The sequence below is a fragment of the Gopherus flavomarginatus genome, chromosome 1, assembly GCF_025201925.1.
Source record: "Gopherus flavomarginatus isolate rGopFla2 chromosome 1, rGopFla2.mat.asm, whole genome shotgun sequence".
Lineage (NCBI taxonomy): Eukaryota > Metazoa > Chordata > Testudines > Testudinidae > Gopherus > Gopherus flavomarginatus.
The window spans coordinates 134,342,904-134,363,913 of record NC_066617.1 but is presented as its reverse complement, the minus strand read 5'-3'; the positions used below and the strand labels follow the sequence as shown (position 1 = coordinate 134,363,913).

The window sequence follows — 21,010 nt, the reverse complement described above, 5'->3', positions numbered from 1 at the left end:
GACTGTGAACAACTATATCATTAACAAATGTGGGTTGGATTTCAAGTTTGTGTAGGCGTATGTTCTGATGGCTCTGCATTCTGGAGTGGTTACCCAGGTTATGGCGCTTGCACCCGAATGCAAATCGATGCACTGCTTCCTTCACCGAGAAAGACTTGCAACAAAAAATATTTCAACAGAACTAAACAGTGTACTCAGCGAGGTCATAAAAATTGTGAACCATGTAAAAGCAAACGCTTTAAATTTGAGATTATTCACTGCATTATGTGATGATATGGGAGCTGATTATAAACAGCTCCTACTGCATGCTGATATACATTGGTTATCGAGGTGAAAAGTCCTGTCAAGAGTATTTGAGCTCTGAAATGATCTTGCCAAGTTTCTTCAGGACAAAAAACCAAATTGGTCACAATTGTTCCAAGATGTGGATTGGATAGCCAAGCTGGTTTATTTGGCTGAAATCTTTGCCATCTTTAACGATCTCAACACCTCCATGCAGGGAAGGATGTCTTCGTGTCTTACAATGGCAGAAAAGACTGACAGACAGAAACGAAAGCTAGAAGTATGGAAGAGTTGAGTGTCAAGAGATTGTTATGACGTGTTTCACAAATTAGTGACAATCATCGCCGATGAAGACCTTAATGTTACATCTCTATGATACGTCATCAGTGAACACTTGACGAATTTGGCAGAACATTTTGAGTTTTACTTTCCAGCAGAAGATGATCCATGGAAAGGGACTGGATCGATCCAAAATCCTTTTATTCCATTGAAAGATGACTTAACTGTCACTGTGGAGGATAAATTGTTGGAGCTGGCTGCTGACGAAAGATTGAAGATGAGTTTCGAAACTACAATATCACTTGCTTCCTTTTGGATAAAAGTGAAAGCAGAATATCCTGAGCTTACTGAAATTGCTCTGAAAACTCTTCTCCCATTTCCTTAAACATACCTCTGCAAGACTGGCTTCTCAACCATGAGTGTCATTAAGACAAAGTACAGGAATTGTATGGATATTCATTCTCCATTTCGCGTGGCACTTTCCGCAACTGGACCACGACTGGATAAGCTGACAAAGAAGAAGCAGACTCACCTTTCACATTAGTAAAGGTTAAGGTTTTAACATGCCTATTATTGTGTTAATAAAATAGCTTATCTATTTGATATTTTATTATGACATATTTTCAAAATTATTATGTCTTCAATTTAATATTACCTATTCCTTTCAATCTTATTTTTTTATTTTTTTAAACCGTTAACTTTATTCATTATAATTTTTCATTTTATTATTTATATATATATTTTTTATATTATCTTTGTTAGGAGATTTTGCTGGTTTGATTTTTTAATATTTTTATTTGTATTGTAATATTGTATTATTTGTTTACAAAATAAACAAAATAAAAAATGTCTGCCAACTTTTATTATACTCATTATATTGTTTCCGATATAAATTAATATTACTACAAATGTTCAAATAATATTTTCGTGGATTGTAAACGAGTAATAATCATTTTATACTATCCACATAGATGCACAGCCTTTCAGTCAAGAAAACAAAAACAACAAAATCCCAAGGAACTAATGTGATATTTGCCACCTGTTTGCTTTCCTGCCCCTTGTCTGTCTTGTCTGTAAGCTCTTTGGGGCAAGGACTATCTTATACTATATTTTTGTAGAGTGCCTAGCACCATGGGGATTTGATTTGAGGCCTCTAGGTCAGTGGTCCCCAAACTTTTTACCTTGAGCCCCCCCGTCTGTGCCCCCTCTGGAGTTGGGGCCAGGCTGCAGCTCCAGGGGGTGGGGGGGCATGAACAGGGGTAAGGGGGGACGAGGCTGATGCTGCAGCTGGGAGTGGGGCCTCAGCCAGGGGTCTTAGCCAACATCTCCCGGTGGCTACTGAAGCCCATTGGGAGATTTAGGCCCCTAAAAGTCCAGTGAGTGGCACAACGGAACTAAGGCAGGCTCCCTAGCTGCCCTGGCTCTGCATGGCTCCCAGAAATGGCCAGCAAGTCTCTCCAGCTCCTAGGTGCAGGGGCAACCAGGGGGTCTCTGTGCACTGCCCTGCCCTGAGCACCAACTTTGCAGCTCCCATTGGCTGCCTGCAGGCAGAGGCAGTGCGCAGAGCTGCCTGGCCACTCCTGAGCCTAGAAGGTGGACATGCTGACTGCTTCCTGGGAGCCTCCCAAGGTAAGTGCCATCCGGCTGGAACCTGCACCCTGAACCTCCGCCCACACCCCAACCCTCTGCCCCAGCCCTGCCCCCCCCAAACTCCCTCGCAGAGCCCGCACCCCTGCCACACCCAAACCCCCTGCCCCAGGCTCAGCCGGGAGCCCCCTCCGACACTCCGAATCCCTTGGCTTCACCTCCAGCCCAGAGCCTGCATCCCCTCCTCCACCCGAACCCCCTGCCCCAGCCCAGTGAAAGTGAGTGAGGGTGAGCGAGTGACAGAGGGCGGGAGGAATGGAGTGAGCGGAGGGCAGGGCCTAGGGGAAGGGGCAGGGCAGTGGGCCGGGCAAGCATGTTTGGGTTTGTACTTTTAGACACTTGGCAACCCTAGGCTTTTACCATGGCTAGGCTGTGGCCCCCAGCCAGAGCCGGATCCAGGTAAGACCTGCGCTTAGGCAGCTGTAGGAAGCTGCAGACCCTCCTACCATGGGTGTGCAGAGGGACCATGAGGTGAGGACACAGGCCGGGACCTACTCTCGACCCCCACACTCCAGGCAGGTGGAAGGTCAGTGGCACCCCACAGCTGGCCAGGCTACAGCTGCCGGCCTGGCCAGGAGGGGTGGGGCCTCTGCTGAAAAATGGATGCACCAGGTCCATCCACTTTCAAAAAATGGAAGGGCCATGGCCCCTTGGCCCCCCTCTTTTGGCACCCCTGCCTCCACTCTAGGTGCTACCGCAGTATAATTAATAAATAATGATAAAAGTAATCACTAATACATCACTCATGCAGCTTGAGACACTGCTAAACATCATCTCTAACTGACCCACAGTTTCATTCTCACTTATTTTGATCTTCAAGATAGGGAAAATCTAAACCTGTCTAACATCTAGTTAAAAAATAGCACATTTTCTTTCTTCTTCCTTTTGAAAAATAAAAATAGATTTGGTTGAAATGTAAAAAAATGGGTTTGGGTGGAGCAAAATTTTGAGATTTTTTTAAAATATATTTGAATTTGTTAAAATAAAACTAAAAGGGAATTTTCAAACAAAAAGTAATTTCAAACAAACAAAAAAGCCAAACACTTTGTTTCGAAAATGTCTAAACAAAATCTTTAGATTTCTTTGGATTTTTTTTCCAGAAGGGAAAAAAAATTGGCAAAATCAAAATGAACTAGCAAAACATTTTGGTATAGATAACCCTAATTTTTTTGCTGGAGAAAAGTTTTAATTGAAAAAAAAATGCCCAGCTCTTCCCCTATGAGGTACGTATTACTTTCTACTGGTTACAGATCAGAAAACTGAGGTAGAGAGATGAATTGACTTGCCTTGAGCCACAAAGATAGGTTTTCATTTTAGGATCTCCTTTCTTGGCTCCCATGCCTCTCTCTAATACTTATATATTCTGAGATTAGACACAGGTGGTGGGAGGGTTCTCTCTCTACTTTATGTTGTATCAGAAATCTGGCAATGAATAAAAAGAAACAAATAAACTAAAACAACCCAAAAAAGCTAAACCCACCACAATTAAACATTCAATTCTCTTATGTTAATTACTTGAGCAAACAATTAAAGGGGGCAAAAACAAATGTAGGACCCCATCATGTACACTACTACATGCCCATAAATTTCATTGAAGTCACCAGGGGTTGTAGGTCCTTTCAGGAAGCTGCCTATGAATGAAATGAATGAATAAACAAAAATGCCCTGTGCATGTGCTATTTCAGAACCAGACTAGGGTGACCAGACAGCAAGTATGAGAAATTAGGATGGGTATGGGGGTAATAGGCACTTATATAAGACAAAGTCCCAAAAAACAGAACTGTCCCTATAAAATCAGGAAATCTGGTCACCCTAGCTAGGACTGTTGTAAATCCTAATAGGAAAATTAAACAGTATATGAGATTATTTCTATTTTTTCCCCTTTAAGCTTTGTTTTGCTTTGTATCTGTTAGACCAGTCAAAAAGTAACAGTCAAAGCTTTGTGTGTGGGCATTAAATCATTTCAGTAACATGCTGTAATTCCTCTGCAGTATAGGGGTTGATCACCAAAGGAGAAAAATGATGATGGCAGAAATTTTGCTGTTGAACGTGAACAGAAAGAAATCAGAGGAAGAAATGTTATAAACAATAATAGGGCAGTACAAAGTGTTCCAATCTAACTCCAAATGAAGCCAAGAGAGTGTCTTTTGGTGGACTTAATGGGAGTTGGAGCAGGCCCTATTAGAGAAGTAAACAGCTGTGAAAAACCACAGCCCAAATTCCCAACCATGCTGTATACCATCCTGCAACCCTCTCTCAACCAGCCCGCATTCCCCAGCACCTCGCCCTCCTGGCCATTCCAGCTTGCACAGCCTTGCTGTCCTTCCCCCATCACACAGGCCTGCATGGTTCCTCTCAGCATCATTCCCTCACATTTTGGTGTTCCTGCTACACCCCATTCATTCTCTTCATTACATTCATTCTGCACACCCACTGAATACTGGAATGGTGCCACAGTTCTCTGACACATTTTCTGACCAACATATACACAATGTGTAACTTGGCCCATGGAATATGTGATGGATCAGTTTACCTCGTCCGGTTATAAGGTCTTCTACCTTGGTTTCTTCTACTTAGCTCCCCCAAAAATGTACACAGACTCAAACGGTTCAAGTGTATCCACTTACTGGAATCTGGTTTATTTCACAAAACAGAACAGCTCAGCTCAAGTGTTCCAGCCCTCTTCCCCAAGCTTACCTGCTCCTCCAACTAGATTTCACAGCCCTTAAGGTCCTCTCAAAACCAAGCCTCCTTCCTAGCTTCACCCAAAACTTTTCCCAGACAAGTCTTCTGCTCCTGCTCCCTGCAGGTATCTCCCACCAGATGGCTGGTACAGAGTCCCTTTCCTGACCCCAAGTTTCCCTTATCTGTCTGGGCCAGCTCTCTCTTAAAAGAAGCCTCATCACCAGGTTGCTGTCACGTGAGGCTTTCACCTCACATAGCTGTCAGTCAAGGTCTTGAAATGCACTGCAGGGATGCATGCATGCACTCCAGGCCTGTTACAATATGCAACTGGGCACCGTTTTGTCTAAGTATTGGGATTTTAATGAATTCTAAATCATGGATATCCTTGCTTTCCTAGATAGGTCTTGCAATTTTCATGTTATTTTAATTTAACTCTTATCATCTGTATATTTTTGTTTTTCAGTGTCCACTGAAGTGATAAGGCATCTTTTCATATATTGAGTTTCAAGAGACATCATCACTTAATTAAGACAACTAGTGATACCATAAAAGCCATTACCAAACTTTGTGAGGATTAAGACAGTATTTGCACTATAGATCATGTCAGCTATTTCAAAGTATTCTTTTACAAAGCCCCTATTGAAATCAATCTGCTATATTTATAGTGCTCTGAAATGCCAGTAGCTCCATACTCTTAACACACTGCACCAAAGTACAACAGAATTTGGATTCAGGGGATTGGTGGGGAAAGGCTGCAGCTTTATTAAGGCAAAATTGATAGTAAATAAAAGTCAGCAACAATAGACATAAAACAAGAGACCATCCAGCTCCAGAAAAACTGCCGCTTTAAAATCTACACCTTATGGGCATCTCAGGTTTTAATCAATATTTATCATCACTGACCAGCTCTACCTGCATCTTAATAAGGATGTATGGACAGCCTTCTCCACTTGAGTCCTATCCTTGTCATGACACACTCTCCACCTTATTGGGCATGGTATTTTTTAAGCCTTCACAATATACTACTTTCCCAGCACACTGGGAATTACTGCTAACTCTTCTCTTCCTATAAACATCCCCAGCAATGACTGGCCTGCAACCCACTTGAAATTTGCACAACCTCCGTGACCTCTTCTCAGTGAACAAACCTGGGATAAACAACATTTATGATCCTGGTGAAAGACTTTAATTAACAAATTATCTTGCCTCAAATAGTGCAGCCCCCACTGGCCAAACCCACTGCCAAAGGTAGCTCAATCTAACATAGGGCAAAAGGACTGTTATATGGCTGTGCCTGCAAGGTATGTGGGCAGCTGGTTACTAGACCCCAGTTCAGCAAAACACTTAAACTTGTACATAACTTTTTAAGAAGGAAGAGTATGGGCTATTGACAATGCTACCCTTCTGCTTTTGAATGAATGCATTGCTGTACATAATGTATGTACTTTGTAGTAAGCACGGCCTTCTTCCAAATCCATCAGCTGTTGGTTTCTCTCCACAGGAAGCAGGGAAGCAGCATTCACCTATGCCATTACCGCTGCTGGGGTTGCACATGCTGTCACTGCCGCCTGCAGCCAGGGCAACCTCAGCAACTGTGGCTGTGACCGAGAGAAACAGGGCTACTACAACCAGGAGGAGGGCTGGAAATGGGGAGGCTGCTCTGCGGATATCAGATACGGCATTGAATTCTCCAGGAAGTTTGTTGATGCCCGAGAAATCAAAAAGAATGCACGGAGGCTGATGAACTTGCACAACAATGAGGCTGGAAGAAAGGTATTCTAGATGGGACGGAAAGGGGATAACATGCTCTTTGGAGGGTGGGGGGTCCTTTTAATTTGCAACTGAACTTAAATGGGGCTGGTTATAGCAAGCAATGCCCCCAGTCTTCACCCTCCTTCTAGACTGTCATTCTGTGCCCATCTCAACGTTATCTAATGGTGTTTAATGCCTATATTTGTTTTACAGATTCAGAAATGAGTTTATGTCAAAGCTCCATTAACTACTCCACAGTTTATGTGCCTCTAACCATTTCTACTTCCTTAGGCCCCCTTCCAAGCTCTCTTGAAATTAGGCATAATCTTGCAGGAATTATCATTGGTAGTGCTATATCTTTGCATTCTCTCTCCATGGAAAGATTTCTATGTTGCTGAACTCCAACAACTCCAGTAGTTACTCATTCCACCCAAAGGCAAAATGCTGCTTGGAGTATGCCTCTAATCAAATACATACTTTGTAGCAAATGCATAACTGTCAATTTCACATTGGTGGAGTGCATATAACCACATGATCACTAGACAAGTGTTACTTAATCTTTGGAAGAAGACACACACTTAAATGTCTACAATCATGATTTAGCTGCTTGCCAATGAAACAATAAACGTAATGGAATTATGCCAATTTATGCCAGTTGAAGATTTAACTCCATGGCTCCAAAAGTTTGCCTTTTGAAAATTAAAATATGCCCTTTTTCATAGTACATCACCACATTCAAAAGAGATTTTGTTAAAGTTTTGAAAAATGTTTTCAGTCTAAGAAATAAGGGTACTAATTTTCCAAGATGAAGCTGCTGTATGAATAGAATTGTATTATGTATTCTATTGCAGGGATTCTCAACCTTTTTCCTTCTGAGGCCCTGCCAACATACTATAAAAACTCTATGGCCCACCCGTGCCAAAACAACTGTTTTTCGGCATATAAAAGCCAGAGTCAGTGTTAGGGAGTAGCAAGCAGGGCAATTGCCTGGGGCCCCACAAAACTAATTTGCTCAGGTTTCAGCATCAGTTCCGGGTGGTGGGGCTCAGGGCCACAGCAAATTTAATGGCAGACTTGCTTAGAGGACCCCCTGATGCCTGCTCACAGACCCCCCCAGACGGCCACGGACCCCTGGTTGAGAACCACTGTTCTACTGTACAGAAAGAGAATTTCAGTCTATCACAGACCAGAAAAAAAATCAGACATTATTCCTTGCAAATTTCCTTCCCTAAACAATTGTGCGTTTTTGCTGTCTGCTGCTCACTAGCTGTTGTATTCCACCCCAGAGGTGGCTCATTTTTGATGGAGGCTGAAGCAATTCCTTTACTGTATTTTGAAAGACATATAATAGCAATCCATGCATAAAACTCTCAGGGGTTGCAATGGGAGCTCTGTACAAAAACTGAGGGTAGAATATGGCTGTAGTTTGTAAAATGCATTGAAATCAAAGGCATCACATAAATGCAAGAGAAAGAAAGAGAAAATGGAGTGAATGATCCAGAGTGTGGAATGGGAACCAGGAATTTGTGAACAGGGGAGCACTGGACATTTTTATGCCATAGGTGGAATGCGGGAGGCAAATCACCTGGAGTGCATGATGGAAGGCATCCTTAAAAAGGGTAGATCTCTATATGTGAAAGTTGTCCTGACTGGTAGGGATGGGGAGGGCGGGCAGCCAGGACATGGCTCCAGGCCCAATTGATGCTGTTAGTCCGGGGCTGGTTGTCTCTTCTTTGCTTCAGCACTTCATGTATCTCAGAAGACATGTATTGGGTTGTACACCCGGAATAATAAAGCTAGTCACTGAATTTTTGAAGTAAAGCACTTATTTGTATTATAGTAGAGTCTAGAGTTTCCAACTGATATCAAGGTCCCATTGTGATAGCTGTTGTACACACTCATAGTAGATGGTCCCTGCCTTGCCAGCTCACAATTTAAATAAACAAGACAGACAAAAGGCTTGAGTGGAAGAGGCTGAAATGATTTGCCCAAAGTCACACAGTAGGTCAACGCAAGAGCCGGGAATAGAATCCAGGGCTCCTGACTCCCAGTCTACTGCCCTATTCTATACTAAACCACACTTCCTGTTCTAATTAAGCTAATTATAATATAAGGTGAAACTTCATAAACAGGAGGAACGTAACCAAAGAACTTCCTAGATTACCACATGAATACCTGGAAGGAATTTTCAGGAAAATAATTTTGCCCTAGTATTTGTGAGGATTTCACTTTCTGCAAACATTCTGGCAAACGCTAGGAATATGTGCCATTAATCTTAACTTTTTGTTAAATGGTCAAAACAATGACCAGCTCTCAAGGTACATCTCCATTAGAAAATAGGTTTCTTGTTTGCTTGTTTAGTAGGGGAAGGAAAGGAAGATCAACTGGTAACAGAAATGTAATGCTGAATCTTAACCCCCTTGGACTTTTGGGAAGCTAGATCCATTTCTACTTGATTGTTCTAAATGGCAACATGGAATATAATCAATCCCTTTCACGGTTTGGAGGAAGCCTGGATATGATCTTCATGGCTTAAGAGCTTATCTATTAAGAACAAATATGAATACAACCTTCAATTGCTCTGAACATGAGTCAAAGACAAGTAATACAAGACATCATTTGTTATATCACTTATCTTTTCTGCCTTCAGAATTTGCCAACTAAGAGCGCTGTCCTCTGTAGCACTGTCTGATGAATGGAATAGTTGTCTGGATGGTATTATGGCTACCTACCACAGAATCACTGTGAACAAAGTGTAAGGAATCCCTTCCCCACCTACAGCCTGATCCAACCCCTCACTGAAGTCAATGAAAACATTCTCATTGAGTGCAATAGGCTTTGGATCAGGATCTAGGACTCCATCACTTGGATGGCTGCATTCCTGCGGAGGCTGGTTAACATTTTAGGCCCCAGAGGCAGCACTGAGAAGGATGAAAGTCTACACAAGTGGAGTCTTCCAAGAATGCTTCCAACTCCCCTGATGGAGTGACACACCTGCTTTCATATATAGCTAAATGGCTCTGGCTCTTATAACCATAGTAGAGCCTGTAAGGTTTTGCTAATAGGATAGCCCCCCAAAAAGGCAGCTATTTGGGCTTTTCGGGATTTTTTTTTTAAGCTGGACTTTTCTAATTGCTCTGCATTGCACTTCCAAGTATTGTTCAAACTAATAGCAAGTTTGTGATTTTTTTTATATATGACAAAGTTGACATCAGTGCATTTTGGAAGAAATAGATACCTAGGACTGTTGATGAAATAATAATTTGCTACTGATGGAAGACCTGAGCTGTGCTATAACACATCACTGAGGTGTATAAAATACTGAAGTACCTACCTTCATTCATCTCTACCAATCATCCATTCCATGCATCCAAAGAAGTGGGCTGTAGCTCACGAAAGCTTATGCTCAAATAAATTTGTTAGTCTCTAAGGTGCCACAAGTACTTCTGTTCTTTTTGCGGATACAGACTAACACAGCTGCTACTCTGAAACATAACTTCAGTGTAATTTTTGAAATGACTGCTATAAATCAGAATTATCTGAACCCCCTCTCCCCTCCACCCCCAACTGTACCTGGAAGTCTAATGCAAGTGTTTCTGTGAAAGGCTGGAAATCAATAAAAGGCTTGGTGCAAATCTGAGTGGTTACAAAAGTTGTTTGTGGATAAAACTTTGATATAACAACTAAAAAATAAATGTAGATAAAATCCAGTAAACTTCTGATGCCATTTTATGAGAGACGCAGCTTTCAACTATGTATTTTAGGAAGTGGCTGTATCATGGAATTCAGAAAGAGTAACCTCTAGGAACATGTGCCATTAATCTTCACTTTTTGTTAAAAGGTCAAAACAATGACCAACTCTCTCGGTACATCTCAATTAGAAAATATGTTTCTTGTTTGCTTGCTTTTTAGGGGAAGGAAAGGAAGATCAATTGGTAACAGATCACTGCTTTTACCAGACAGATGAAAATAAATGTTTCCAACAGTTTATCAATCAATTAGGTTCTGACTAGATAGTCACTGTGGTTATGTGAAGAAAATATTGGGCTATTTTTTACTTCCAGAAACACACACTAACACTGAATGCCGGAAGCTCTGTCCCCAAATTTAGTCTTTTGTAATGTCAATGGGTTTTCTTCTGAATGCCTGGAAGATGCCATCTTATTTTATAGTTGAAAAAATGAGTGTGGAGGGGCAAAAAATGTTCAGTATCTCTTTAAAACAGATTATTCAATTACTTCGGACATTTTCGTATAAACGACAACTATTTCTCACAGTTCCTGGAGCCACAGAACTGGTTTTGGCTGACATGATTTGGCTGTAGCACAGCTAATGAGTTTATTTGTCGGTTATCATTTATAATGTATAGTATCTAAAGAAACAATTTTAACATGAAGTATTTCCTCAGGACAAGAACATCCTATGTTAACTGTAATATTTATGTCCCAAAATAAAAGGCCCAGTCCTGCAAGGTGCTATTTCCTGAGATATGCAAAGTACTCTCAATTCTCAGTGTCTTCAATGAGAGCTGAGAGGGCCAAGCAGTTCCCAGAAAAGCACTCAAGATAAAATTTTCAATAGTGCATAAGTGACTTAGGAACATAAACCCATTTTCAAAAATGATTTAAGGCACTTCAGAGTTTAAGGGCCTTAGGTTCCTTATACACTTCTGAAAGTGGGATTTCAGTTCCTAATTACTTAGGATCTTTTGAAAATTTTACTCTCAATGACTTGTAGAATTGGGTCCATCATATGCGGATACATTTTTTCCCCTATAAGAGACAAACTACTTCACTAGACATCCATTTTGAATAGATTTGTGAAGGAAAAAGGCTTTGGTAATTCTTCTTAGTAGCTTATTTCCCTCACTCAAATTCATCTGCAGAAAGATATAAATCCAACTTTCAAAAGGCTCAGTTACAACTTGGATTGGTCAGATGGACAGCTAAAGCTTATCCATGTTTACATAACATAAGTATAATTTCTTGAGTGTATTTCTTGAGTCTGAAAACCTTGGCTCAGAATCTCTTGAAGGAGAGTTCTTTGCTTCAATTAGATGAAAATATAGCTTCTTGCCCAGTGTTTTGGCCACTTTGATTGGAACCAAAAGAGGAAAAACATAGGGGGAAAACCAAACATTTAGAACTTACAAAAACATTCAATTCTAGAAACTGACAAAGGTTTGTGGGGTTCTGTTTTAGTTTTTATACCCATACCTACTATACAGTGTATGCAGGGCTGGCTCCAACCTCCAACCTCTGCTGGTTGCTGGGAGGGTGGCAGGCAGCTCCGGTGGACCTGCTGCAGGCGTTTCTGCGGACGGTCTGCTGGTCCCTCGGCTCCGGTGGACCTCCCGCAGACACGCCTGCGGCAGCTCCATCAGACCCACGGGACCAGCGGACCGTCCGCAGAAATGCCTGCGGCAGGTCCACCGCACCAGAGCCGCGGCACCAGCTTGACCCTCTGCAAGATGCCTGCAGGAGGTCCACCGGAGCCGCGGGACCAGCAAGCGGCAGAGCGCCCCCGCGCGGCATACCACTCTGCTTGGGGCAGCGAAATTGCTAGAGCTGGCCCTGAGTGTATGTAGTGTACACTCATCATGCACACAATAAAATTGTCATTATTTCCTGGGATTGTGGTTTATAGCCAAAATAATGGGATGACAGACACAGAACAATACTTTAAAAACTGTTTCCATTTATTTTTACTTAAATTTTTAGTCAACAGATTTTTAAAAAAAGTCAACCAGCTGTATAGGTGGTTAAAATATTATACACACAAAATATAATGAAAAACTTCAAACAGATTTTTGTGTGCATGTGTGTATGCGGTGGGGGGGGGGGGAGTTCCCCCTCAAATTTGAAATTTCTAGAAATAAGTCATTGAAAAATTGAATTTCAGAAAATTTCGGTTAGTCTTATTGCTCAAAGCTGAGATATATTTTCCCTCAGAAGCTATTTTCTGTTTACCAACTGGGGAAATTCTCCAGGAGAGGCCTATCTGCAAGGGCAGGAAACAGTTGTAGGAGCTGTTGGATAAGGCTTTACGGCCCATCCTTCTATGACCCTGGCAAGAACAGCCCTTGTTTGCTAGGCAATAGTTTTTGGACCCCACTCTTATTTCCCCCACTAAACAGGAGACTTTGGGTAAGGGGAGGGAGGAATGGACTGTCTTCACCAGGAAGTCTTGTTGGGCATGGGGTAGAGATAGTGGACTGGATTTTATATTCTCTCATATCACAAAATATAAATATTGTTTGGCTGGGAAGTGAGGGTTCAGGGTAGCTCTGCTTCTGACTAGAGAAACATTAGGAGCAACCATCAGGCTGAAATACCCATATTTTTCATGCTGATGCCAGATCATATGAGACATCGTATGGACCATTACCCTGCTTACATATGCTATTTTTGGTCCTGTGACTTGCTATTAACAAACAAAATATTGGGGGCATAAAGTTATCACCACTGAGCAGTAACCATTGCACTAGTATTACAACCTCTCTCTAATTGGGTGAACCGTCATCTCACAGATGCTCCTTGAGATTTGCAATCTGATGGCATTACTAGATGGCATTACTAGATCCAGACCTGTTCAGAGATTAAGTTATAAATAGTGCCCATTCCTACCTCATAAGCAATGGCTCCACTCTCTCCAGTCTCAGGGGAAATGATGATATACTAGTATATGGAATCAGAATCCATCTCTCTCTCTCTCTCTGGATGAGTATTACCAAAGGCAAGAGTCGATCTCCTGCATATTTTAACAGACAAACTGTTTGAGTTTTCTATTTCTTTGATACTGCAGTTAAAAGTAATATGGGTTTTGTTACATTCAACATCTGGTCCAAAAATGTGCATTTCCACCAAAGAAAACACAAATCAGGAAGGCCAAGCCAAAACACACACAAAATATTACTATTGTTTTTCATATTTTATCCAGATAGGATTTTTAATAGGTACAGAAACTGTATCTGATATAATGCACTTGGGCCTAGATTTGAAATTTACAAAACGGGGCTTGGTTTTGCGTGGGGGGCGGGGAGAAGGGGGTTGCATTTTATTCATTCAGAAAATAATTATTTCTGTAAGGCTTGTCTACTTGACTTGAGGAAGGCAACACTCACAATTGCATTTTAGTATATTATTTATATTGGTGCAAAATCTGTAGAATAAAGATCTTTGCCATTATATTTCACAATTCATGTCATAAAATAGAAGTAAGAGTTGGAAAATTTTACTTGGCAACTCCCTATTTGGGCTGGAGTGGGACTGCCCATGGAAAGTGGATCTAAAGAATGGTCTAATATTAGTTTGAGGCAGCAAGTCAAGTGATGGGAATTTGGTTTGGGAGGCAGATCTTGCTGTAAACTATTCAAGGTTAGATATGAGGCCCTGACATATGACAAATGGAATTTTTGAAGGAGAGAGTCACACAAGCTAATGATTTTTAATCTTTAATCAGGTACCCAACCTGGCAGGGTATGTTAAATCTTAGTAAATCAGTACCTTTAAGGTTCAGGGTCAGAACTACAATGGAAGTTGCGCTGAGACAAACCAAATCAGAGGGAAAGAAAGGAAGAGAAAGGTCAGTTTCTCTTCGGTCACAACAGTGAGTACACTGGACCAGATTCTGCCCCCTTTTATCATGTTTGGTAGTACCTTACTATGCAAGTAGGAAGCCAGTGAGGATACTCAAGCAGTAAGGTACTACTCAGCATGTGCAAAGGGGAGAACTGGGCTCTTAATGAATATGAATACTGAACACAAACCACCTGGGGAAAGGGAAGAAATATTATTTTGATTGGGCCTTAGGCTCCCTGACTTCCAATTTTGTGGGCAAAGTTTTGCACCCACAAATAACTGTGGGCGCACATTACAGCATTTAGCCATGTAACTACCTGATCATTGGGCCTGAACACAGTGTTGAAACCCCAACCATTCAAAAAGCATGAGCCAGCACCTCCTCCCCAAAAAGCATGAGATTTGCTTTAAAATAATGAATTAATAGAGTTTGGGCTCTTCTTGGCTTTCAAGCCTTTAGAGTTACAGTTTCAAGTTTTCTGCACAATCATAAAGACTAGAAACTATTTTTAAAGGAAAGCTGAGATTCTTGTTTAACAACATTACTCCAGAAGCTGGGGCTCAAGTAAAATACCAAATATTGCAAGACGAAAGACAAAATGGCAAGAATTAGCACCACTGTGTATATCAGGCAGCTAGCTCTATAAATGATGTTGTCGGAGTCCAGCATGTCAAAAAAGATCACCTAAAGTTCTGGACTGAGGACGTGGGTCAACAACTCCCCTCTTCAGGCACCATGGAACTTTCTACCATAATGGTAAAACTCATCTGTGAGAGAGAAAGAATTTTCTTGAGCGCAGGTCTGAGACCATGACACAAACTCTCATAGGAACTAAGAATACTGACAAATCTCACCACTTTCTGCTCCAAGTGCAAGGTGTACCTTGCTTTCTCTAATTTAGAAGCATGTATATTTAAAAGCAAAACAATTGTCCCCTGGGGAGATAATAAGAGAGAGAATGAATCATGGTGACAGATGTTAGATGTTTAATGCGTAACTGGAAGGCACTCGCATATTACAGTGACCTAAGGTGCAGGTGGTATAAAATCTATATAGACTAGAACAGGAGTACCATTTCTGTCCACAGCTTATGTATGAGTTTTGCTGCTCGGTTATTGCTGATGACTGTGGATACGCTGATTAATGGTTGAAGCTGGGATTCAGGAGTGGTCTGTTTTCTGGTTTCATATTTGAGAATTGTCACTAGTGCTTACAGCAGGTGCTAGGTGCTCCTTTTTAATGGATGTGTATATGTCTAAATGATAATAGATTATTTGTAAGTACAAAATGTATACAATAAAATTGGAGTCAGGATTGAGGGCCTTTGAAAAAAATCAGACCCTTTATATTTATATAGCACTTTTCATTTGGAAAAATCCCAAAACACATCCCAAAACATGTACATCCAGCACTAATGAAGTGCTGCTGCCTCTAGGATAGAGGGGGCAGGTAAACAGGTCTGTGCAGGGCACACTGTCCAACAGTCAAGGGGTAAAAGAAGTTTTGGCCATGGTCACCAGCAAAACCCCTACCCTTGCCCTAAGAATGCAATGTCCACACAAAGCAGACTGCCCCCAGGGATGGAAGAACTTCTAGCCTAATGCAGTAAACTGCTTGGAAATCAGCTTTATCTACATCAGAAGAATGAAGGGCTGACTTGACAGTGACTCAATCTGAGCCTGGTTCCTAAGGCTAGATTCAAGGAGCCTAATATATTTTTTAACCAGACACTTAGCCCACTTGTACTTGCTCCGATATGTTGGCAGAAGGGAGGCAAAGCTAGATATTCTCTTTAATAATGAAACCCCAGAAATTTGGAAAAAGAAAAACATACAATTTAAGTGAAACTCAAACAACTCAGGAGGGTGCCCTCTATTTGCAGGGCTAACCAAAGTTCTACTGCATTTATTTTAAGGCCTTTATTCTTAAGCAGTAAGCACTTTTTGCTTCCCCTCTACTTCATTATGCTATTGTACTCAGATTTCGGCCCTTTTATCCTCTGCCCATTTCAATCATGGTCTGGGATCTGCTGTGAAACCACTGAAGGAGATGGGCTGCACTAGTGCTTCAGTGGAGCTTGGGAGCTCGTATTTCTTGTCCATCATCTTGCTGCATACATGCAAGACAGAAAGATTGGTTTATTTTATTATTAGGTCTGGATTTTCATGAAAAGTTGATGATGATTGTGGGCCAGATTATGGCTGGGTTTTCACCAGGGATTTAAGGGGCATATGTGGATAGAACTATTGGGAGCATAAAGGCCTCTATGATCTGCTATGTTGTCTCCCCTGCAACCCTGTACCAGGCATGAGGAGCAGCTCCACATGTGCTCTCTCCATCCTCCTCCCACCCCCGCAAAAGAGCTGAGTAGTGTAGCTCTGCTGGTGCACTGAGGAAAGTATCTTGTGCCACATACATGCCAGGCACAGGTACTTGGACTGCAGAACAGGGTATACCTAGGAGGCTGTATTCGACAGTCACAATCTGCCTTTGAGTTTCCCCAGGGATGGCACAAGAACATGCAGCCTTCTGCTTGGGGCTTGTGAGAAAGCCAGAATTGAGCCCTGGATAGGTTTCTAAGCACAAGGGGCCACAATCCTGGATTGGAACCTTTAGGCACTAATGCAACATAAATATTAACTAATAATAAAAATAACATTCCTGTTTATCCTTGTGTTTGACTCTTAGCTTCATAGCACCCTTTGTGGATCTGGTGCAAGGACCATGTGTATGGCCAGCCATTGCCCAGTCTTAGGCTAGATCAATTGAGGGTGATGTTCTAGGGGTTTGGCTGGTCAGTAGGTGGATATCTAATATAGGCTGATGTTTTAAGTATGTAATGAGCAGAGATGCCATGGCAACTACACAAATTATTCAATGAATATTAGAGCAGATCAAAATATTTAAAAAATCCTATTTTGTTTAACCTTTTTGAAAAAAATGCAATCAACATTTCAAAAAATCAAAATGTATCACTATTTTTTTTCTTTTATTATTTTCCATTTTCAAAATAAGATTTCAAAAAAGAATTTTTTGGTCAGTATTGCCACATGGTAGGTTTCCTCCTCACTACTCCTCCCCACCCCCCAAAAAAAATCTCATATTTATTTCAAAATTTAAAAAATTACTTTTCAAAACTATTTCAAAGCAGAAAAAGAAACATTTTTTCTGATAAAATTTCTTATAATAAAAGTCACAAAATCTTTTGAAAAACAAGTTTTTGTGGCAAACAAAAGAATATTTATTAAAAAGGCATATACAAAATTTCAACTAACTTTAATAAATATTAACTATAAACAGTGATTTAGGCAAATTTTACTATAGTTTTTTTCTCCAAAAATAATATACATATATATATATATATACACATACAGGTTCTTGAAGAGAGAATGAAATTGGAATGCAAGTGTCATGGTGTTTCAGGTTCCTGTACAACTAAGACCTGCTGGACCACGCTTCCTAAATTCAGAGAGATTGGATATATTTTGAAAGAAAAGTATAATGCTGCAGTACAAGTGGAGGTGGTACGGGCCAGTCGGCTACGACAGCCAACCTTCCTGAAGATCAAGCAGATCAGGAGTTATCAGAAACCAATGGAAACAGATCTGGTGTATATCGAAAAGTCGCCCAACTACTGTGAGGAAGATGCTTCCACGGGGAGCGTTGGTACCCAGGGGCGACTCTGTAACCGTACATCTCCTAATGCAGACGGGTGTGACATGATGTGCTGTGGAAGGGGTTACAATACACACCAGTACACAAAAGTGTGGCAGTGTAATTGCAAATTCCACTGGTGCTGCTTTGTGAAGTGCAACACGTGCAGTGAACGGACAGAGGTGTTCACCTGCAAATAGTGGCCTAAGATTAACAAACAGAACAAATCACCACAAGTGAAGAAAGTGGAGTATGACAAACAACCACAGCATCATTTTGCACATCTACTTTTCTTTGGGAAAAGAAATCTCTCCCCCATCACTTATACTTCTAAGGATGATGCATTTTGGGCTTGCTGGCCGTTGTGACTGCAATGGAAATAAGGGCAACAGAATTAAGGTGATCTTGACAAACACATGCAACTTTTTGTTTTGTTTGTTTTTTACTGCAATTTGGGTGTTGTAGAGTTTTCCGACTAGATTTTTAAGTTATACATATCAGAGAAGCTGACTGAATTACAGATCCCAGGAGGGTTAAAGAAGAGAAACTTTTTTCATATTTTACAAAAAAACAAAAACTTCAACAAAAAAAAAACACAAAAAAACCCCTGTGCAAATAAGACTTTTTTTTTAAGACAATGAAACTTCCACTGAAAAAACCAGCACTATTGCTGCAAAAATATTAATTCTAAAAAAGCAGGTATAGCAAAAACTAAGACTGATAGTGAGGCAAAAAATATTAAAATGGAAAAACTCCACTATCAGTTTGAAAAATAAAGTTAGCAAAATTACGTCAGCTGCCAGTGACACTGGAACTCTATAAATGAACATTAAAAAATATTATTTATGTTTTTAATAGTATCAAAAAATTCTAAGCACTAACGGGTAGCTATGTCTTAATTCTGTACTAAATGTAAACTTATTGGAACTCTGACTTTATGATTTTTGTATTTGGTTCTCCCTAAGTTCTTCAATGCTACTGATCTATTGTCACTCCACTACTAGAGAGTTCAATTACTGTAGGCCTTAAGCAATGATCAGAATTGAGCAGTAAGATCATGCAAAACTGTGGTTACAAATGCTTGATACAGTGGTTTCCTGCCCATTCCCAAATAAGAACTAGCATTAAGATTCGGAGGTGAGGCAGGGAGCACCTATTTTCATCTTGGCATGGGTAGTTTTAAGGCACAAAGACATGCTTCAACAGGTATTAAAGGTTTTGCCTTGAAGAGAAATGCCATAGCAGGATCTTTCAAGCAATTACACTTTCTTTGCAAGAGTTACAACATCCTAATAATTTCCAGCACAAACTTGCCCATTACTAATATTGTGAAAGAGCTTGCTCACCCTAAGCTAGGAAATTAATAAAATACAGTAGCTGAACTCCATGTTGCTATAATCTCTGACTCATGATGGCTTCATTAGCGTACCACACAAAGCTAATAAATTGCTGATGGGTTAGTCTGGGTTACTTTTTAAATGTCATCATTATTCTAAAGTTGGCAACAGTATGTTACTCCCAGCCCCTGGTAAATATTTGGAATGTTAAGAAAGACGTTGAATCTTTATACCTCTGTTCAGCTCCAATTCACACTCCCTTTTCCCCAAAAATAATATTTTTTAAAAATCTCTATTCAGATTAGTATTGTAAATCAGAGTGAGTTTAACCACCAGAGCCAGATATGCCCAGCTGCAATAAAACCACTCCCATAAACACACAGCAAGTGTAATTTGTAGCAAGTGCAACTATCTGGCTGGCAGGAAACATGGATTAAGTAGTGCCTAGATACTGTAATCTGGACATTCAGTTTTGTATTTTAAAGAGTCGTCTATGAATTATTCCTAAACTTTTGGGCCTACATTTTCAAAAGTGACCAGTAATTTTAAGTACTGACTTGAGACCCTGAAAGGGATGTGACTTTCAAGTGTTGAGCACCTATCCTCTGAAAATCAGGCCCCTTTAAAGAGTCTCCAGTGGAGCACTCAGAAATGGAGGCCCCCAAAATCACTTATGAAAATCCCAGCCCATGGTCTAAATCCAGCTTTTGAATAAATGAGCACAACTCAGTTGAAGAGGCTGTCCCCAGTTATGCCAGAACCATGCTATACAATTTAACATCCCTTTTGATTCATGGGTATTGTTGTTGAACAATAATTATATACTGTACTTTCAGCTCATTCCTGACAAGAAGCAAAGAAAGCTCCCATGCACAGTAATGCACGGTCATATGGTACTACATACTGTAAATATATTAGAATAGTATTTGTTAAGTACAATTGAGGAATCAATTAAGTTATATTATTGTATATCGTTTAAATGTCTATAGAGTATTTTAAATTATTGTGAACTACACTGAGTAAAAAAATATATATATATATATATATATTATAACACTAACCACCCCAAAAAGTGGACCAAAATGAAACTTCCTCACCCACCCCCTATTTTAAATAGCTACGTCAGCTATTCTTCATGTTGATGTTTCTACTGTGGATTTGACTTCCAGAATCTAATGTGTCAGATCATTCTATAAAAGTTTTGCTCATTTGGGGTGGGGTGTTCAGAAAGGTACTATATAGCACAAAGCAGGGGCTGACCACAAGGCATGGACTTTGCTCTACGTACAGAATAAAAAACAGTTTAAGTGTGTTTGGGTCAGAAAGCACCATTGCCATACTGAACTAAAACACACACAAAATGACATCAAACCTATTCACAAAAGAAAATAGCTTACGAATAACTTTTCTTGGAAAAAAAAGTAGTTCAATGTCAAATAGCTGTGACAATAGGAGGTTTGAACGCTTCCAGCGACACAACATGGTTTACAGTAATTTGTAATGACAGAGCTCAGAATACTGTATGTTATTAAAGAATTTTAAGAACAAAGTTTAATTTGTTTACTACGTTAATGTTGTATAGCAAACAAAAACAAAACGTGAAATGCATTTCTATTAAAACTTAACTCTCCCCCCTTCTCAGCCCTCTCTTCTTTTGTTTTTCTTAACTTACCTCTTTTAAACAATATGACATTTAAAAACTTGTGCAATAACCTTTTGTGTTAAAGCCTACTTTTGAATGGCACGCTGTATGCTCCCAAGTCTACAGCAGCTGTATGCGTGTGGGTCAAGAT

General features: G+C 40.5%; 1 protein-coding gene across 2 annotated transcripts in view; it reads left to right on the top strand.

Moving 5' to 3' along the window:
- Window positions 1-20,794, top strand: part of WNT7B (Wnt family member 7B) — a 153,051-nt gene extending 132,257 nt beyond the window's left edge. For both annotated transcript variants that reach the window (XM_050966258.1, XM_050966257.1), the window contains exons 3-4: window positions 6,395-6,666; window positions 17,601-20,794. In XM_050966258.1, the coding sequence (XP_050822215.1) occupies window positions 6,395-6,666; window positions 17,601-18,080 (752 nt within the window). In that variant the 3' untranslated portion in view covers window positions 18,081-20,794. The remainder of the gene's footprint in view (window positions 1-6,394; window positions 6,667-17,600) is intronic.
- The last annotated feature ends 216 nt before the right edge of the window (window positions 20,795-21,010 follow it).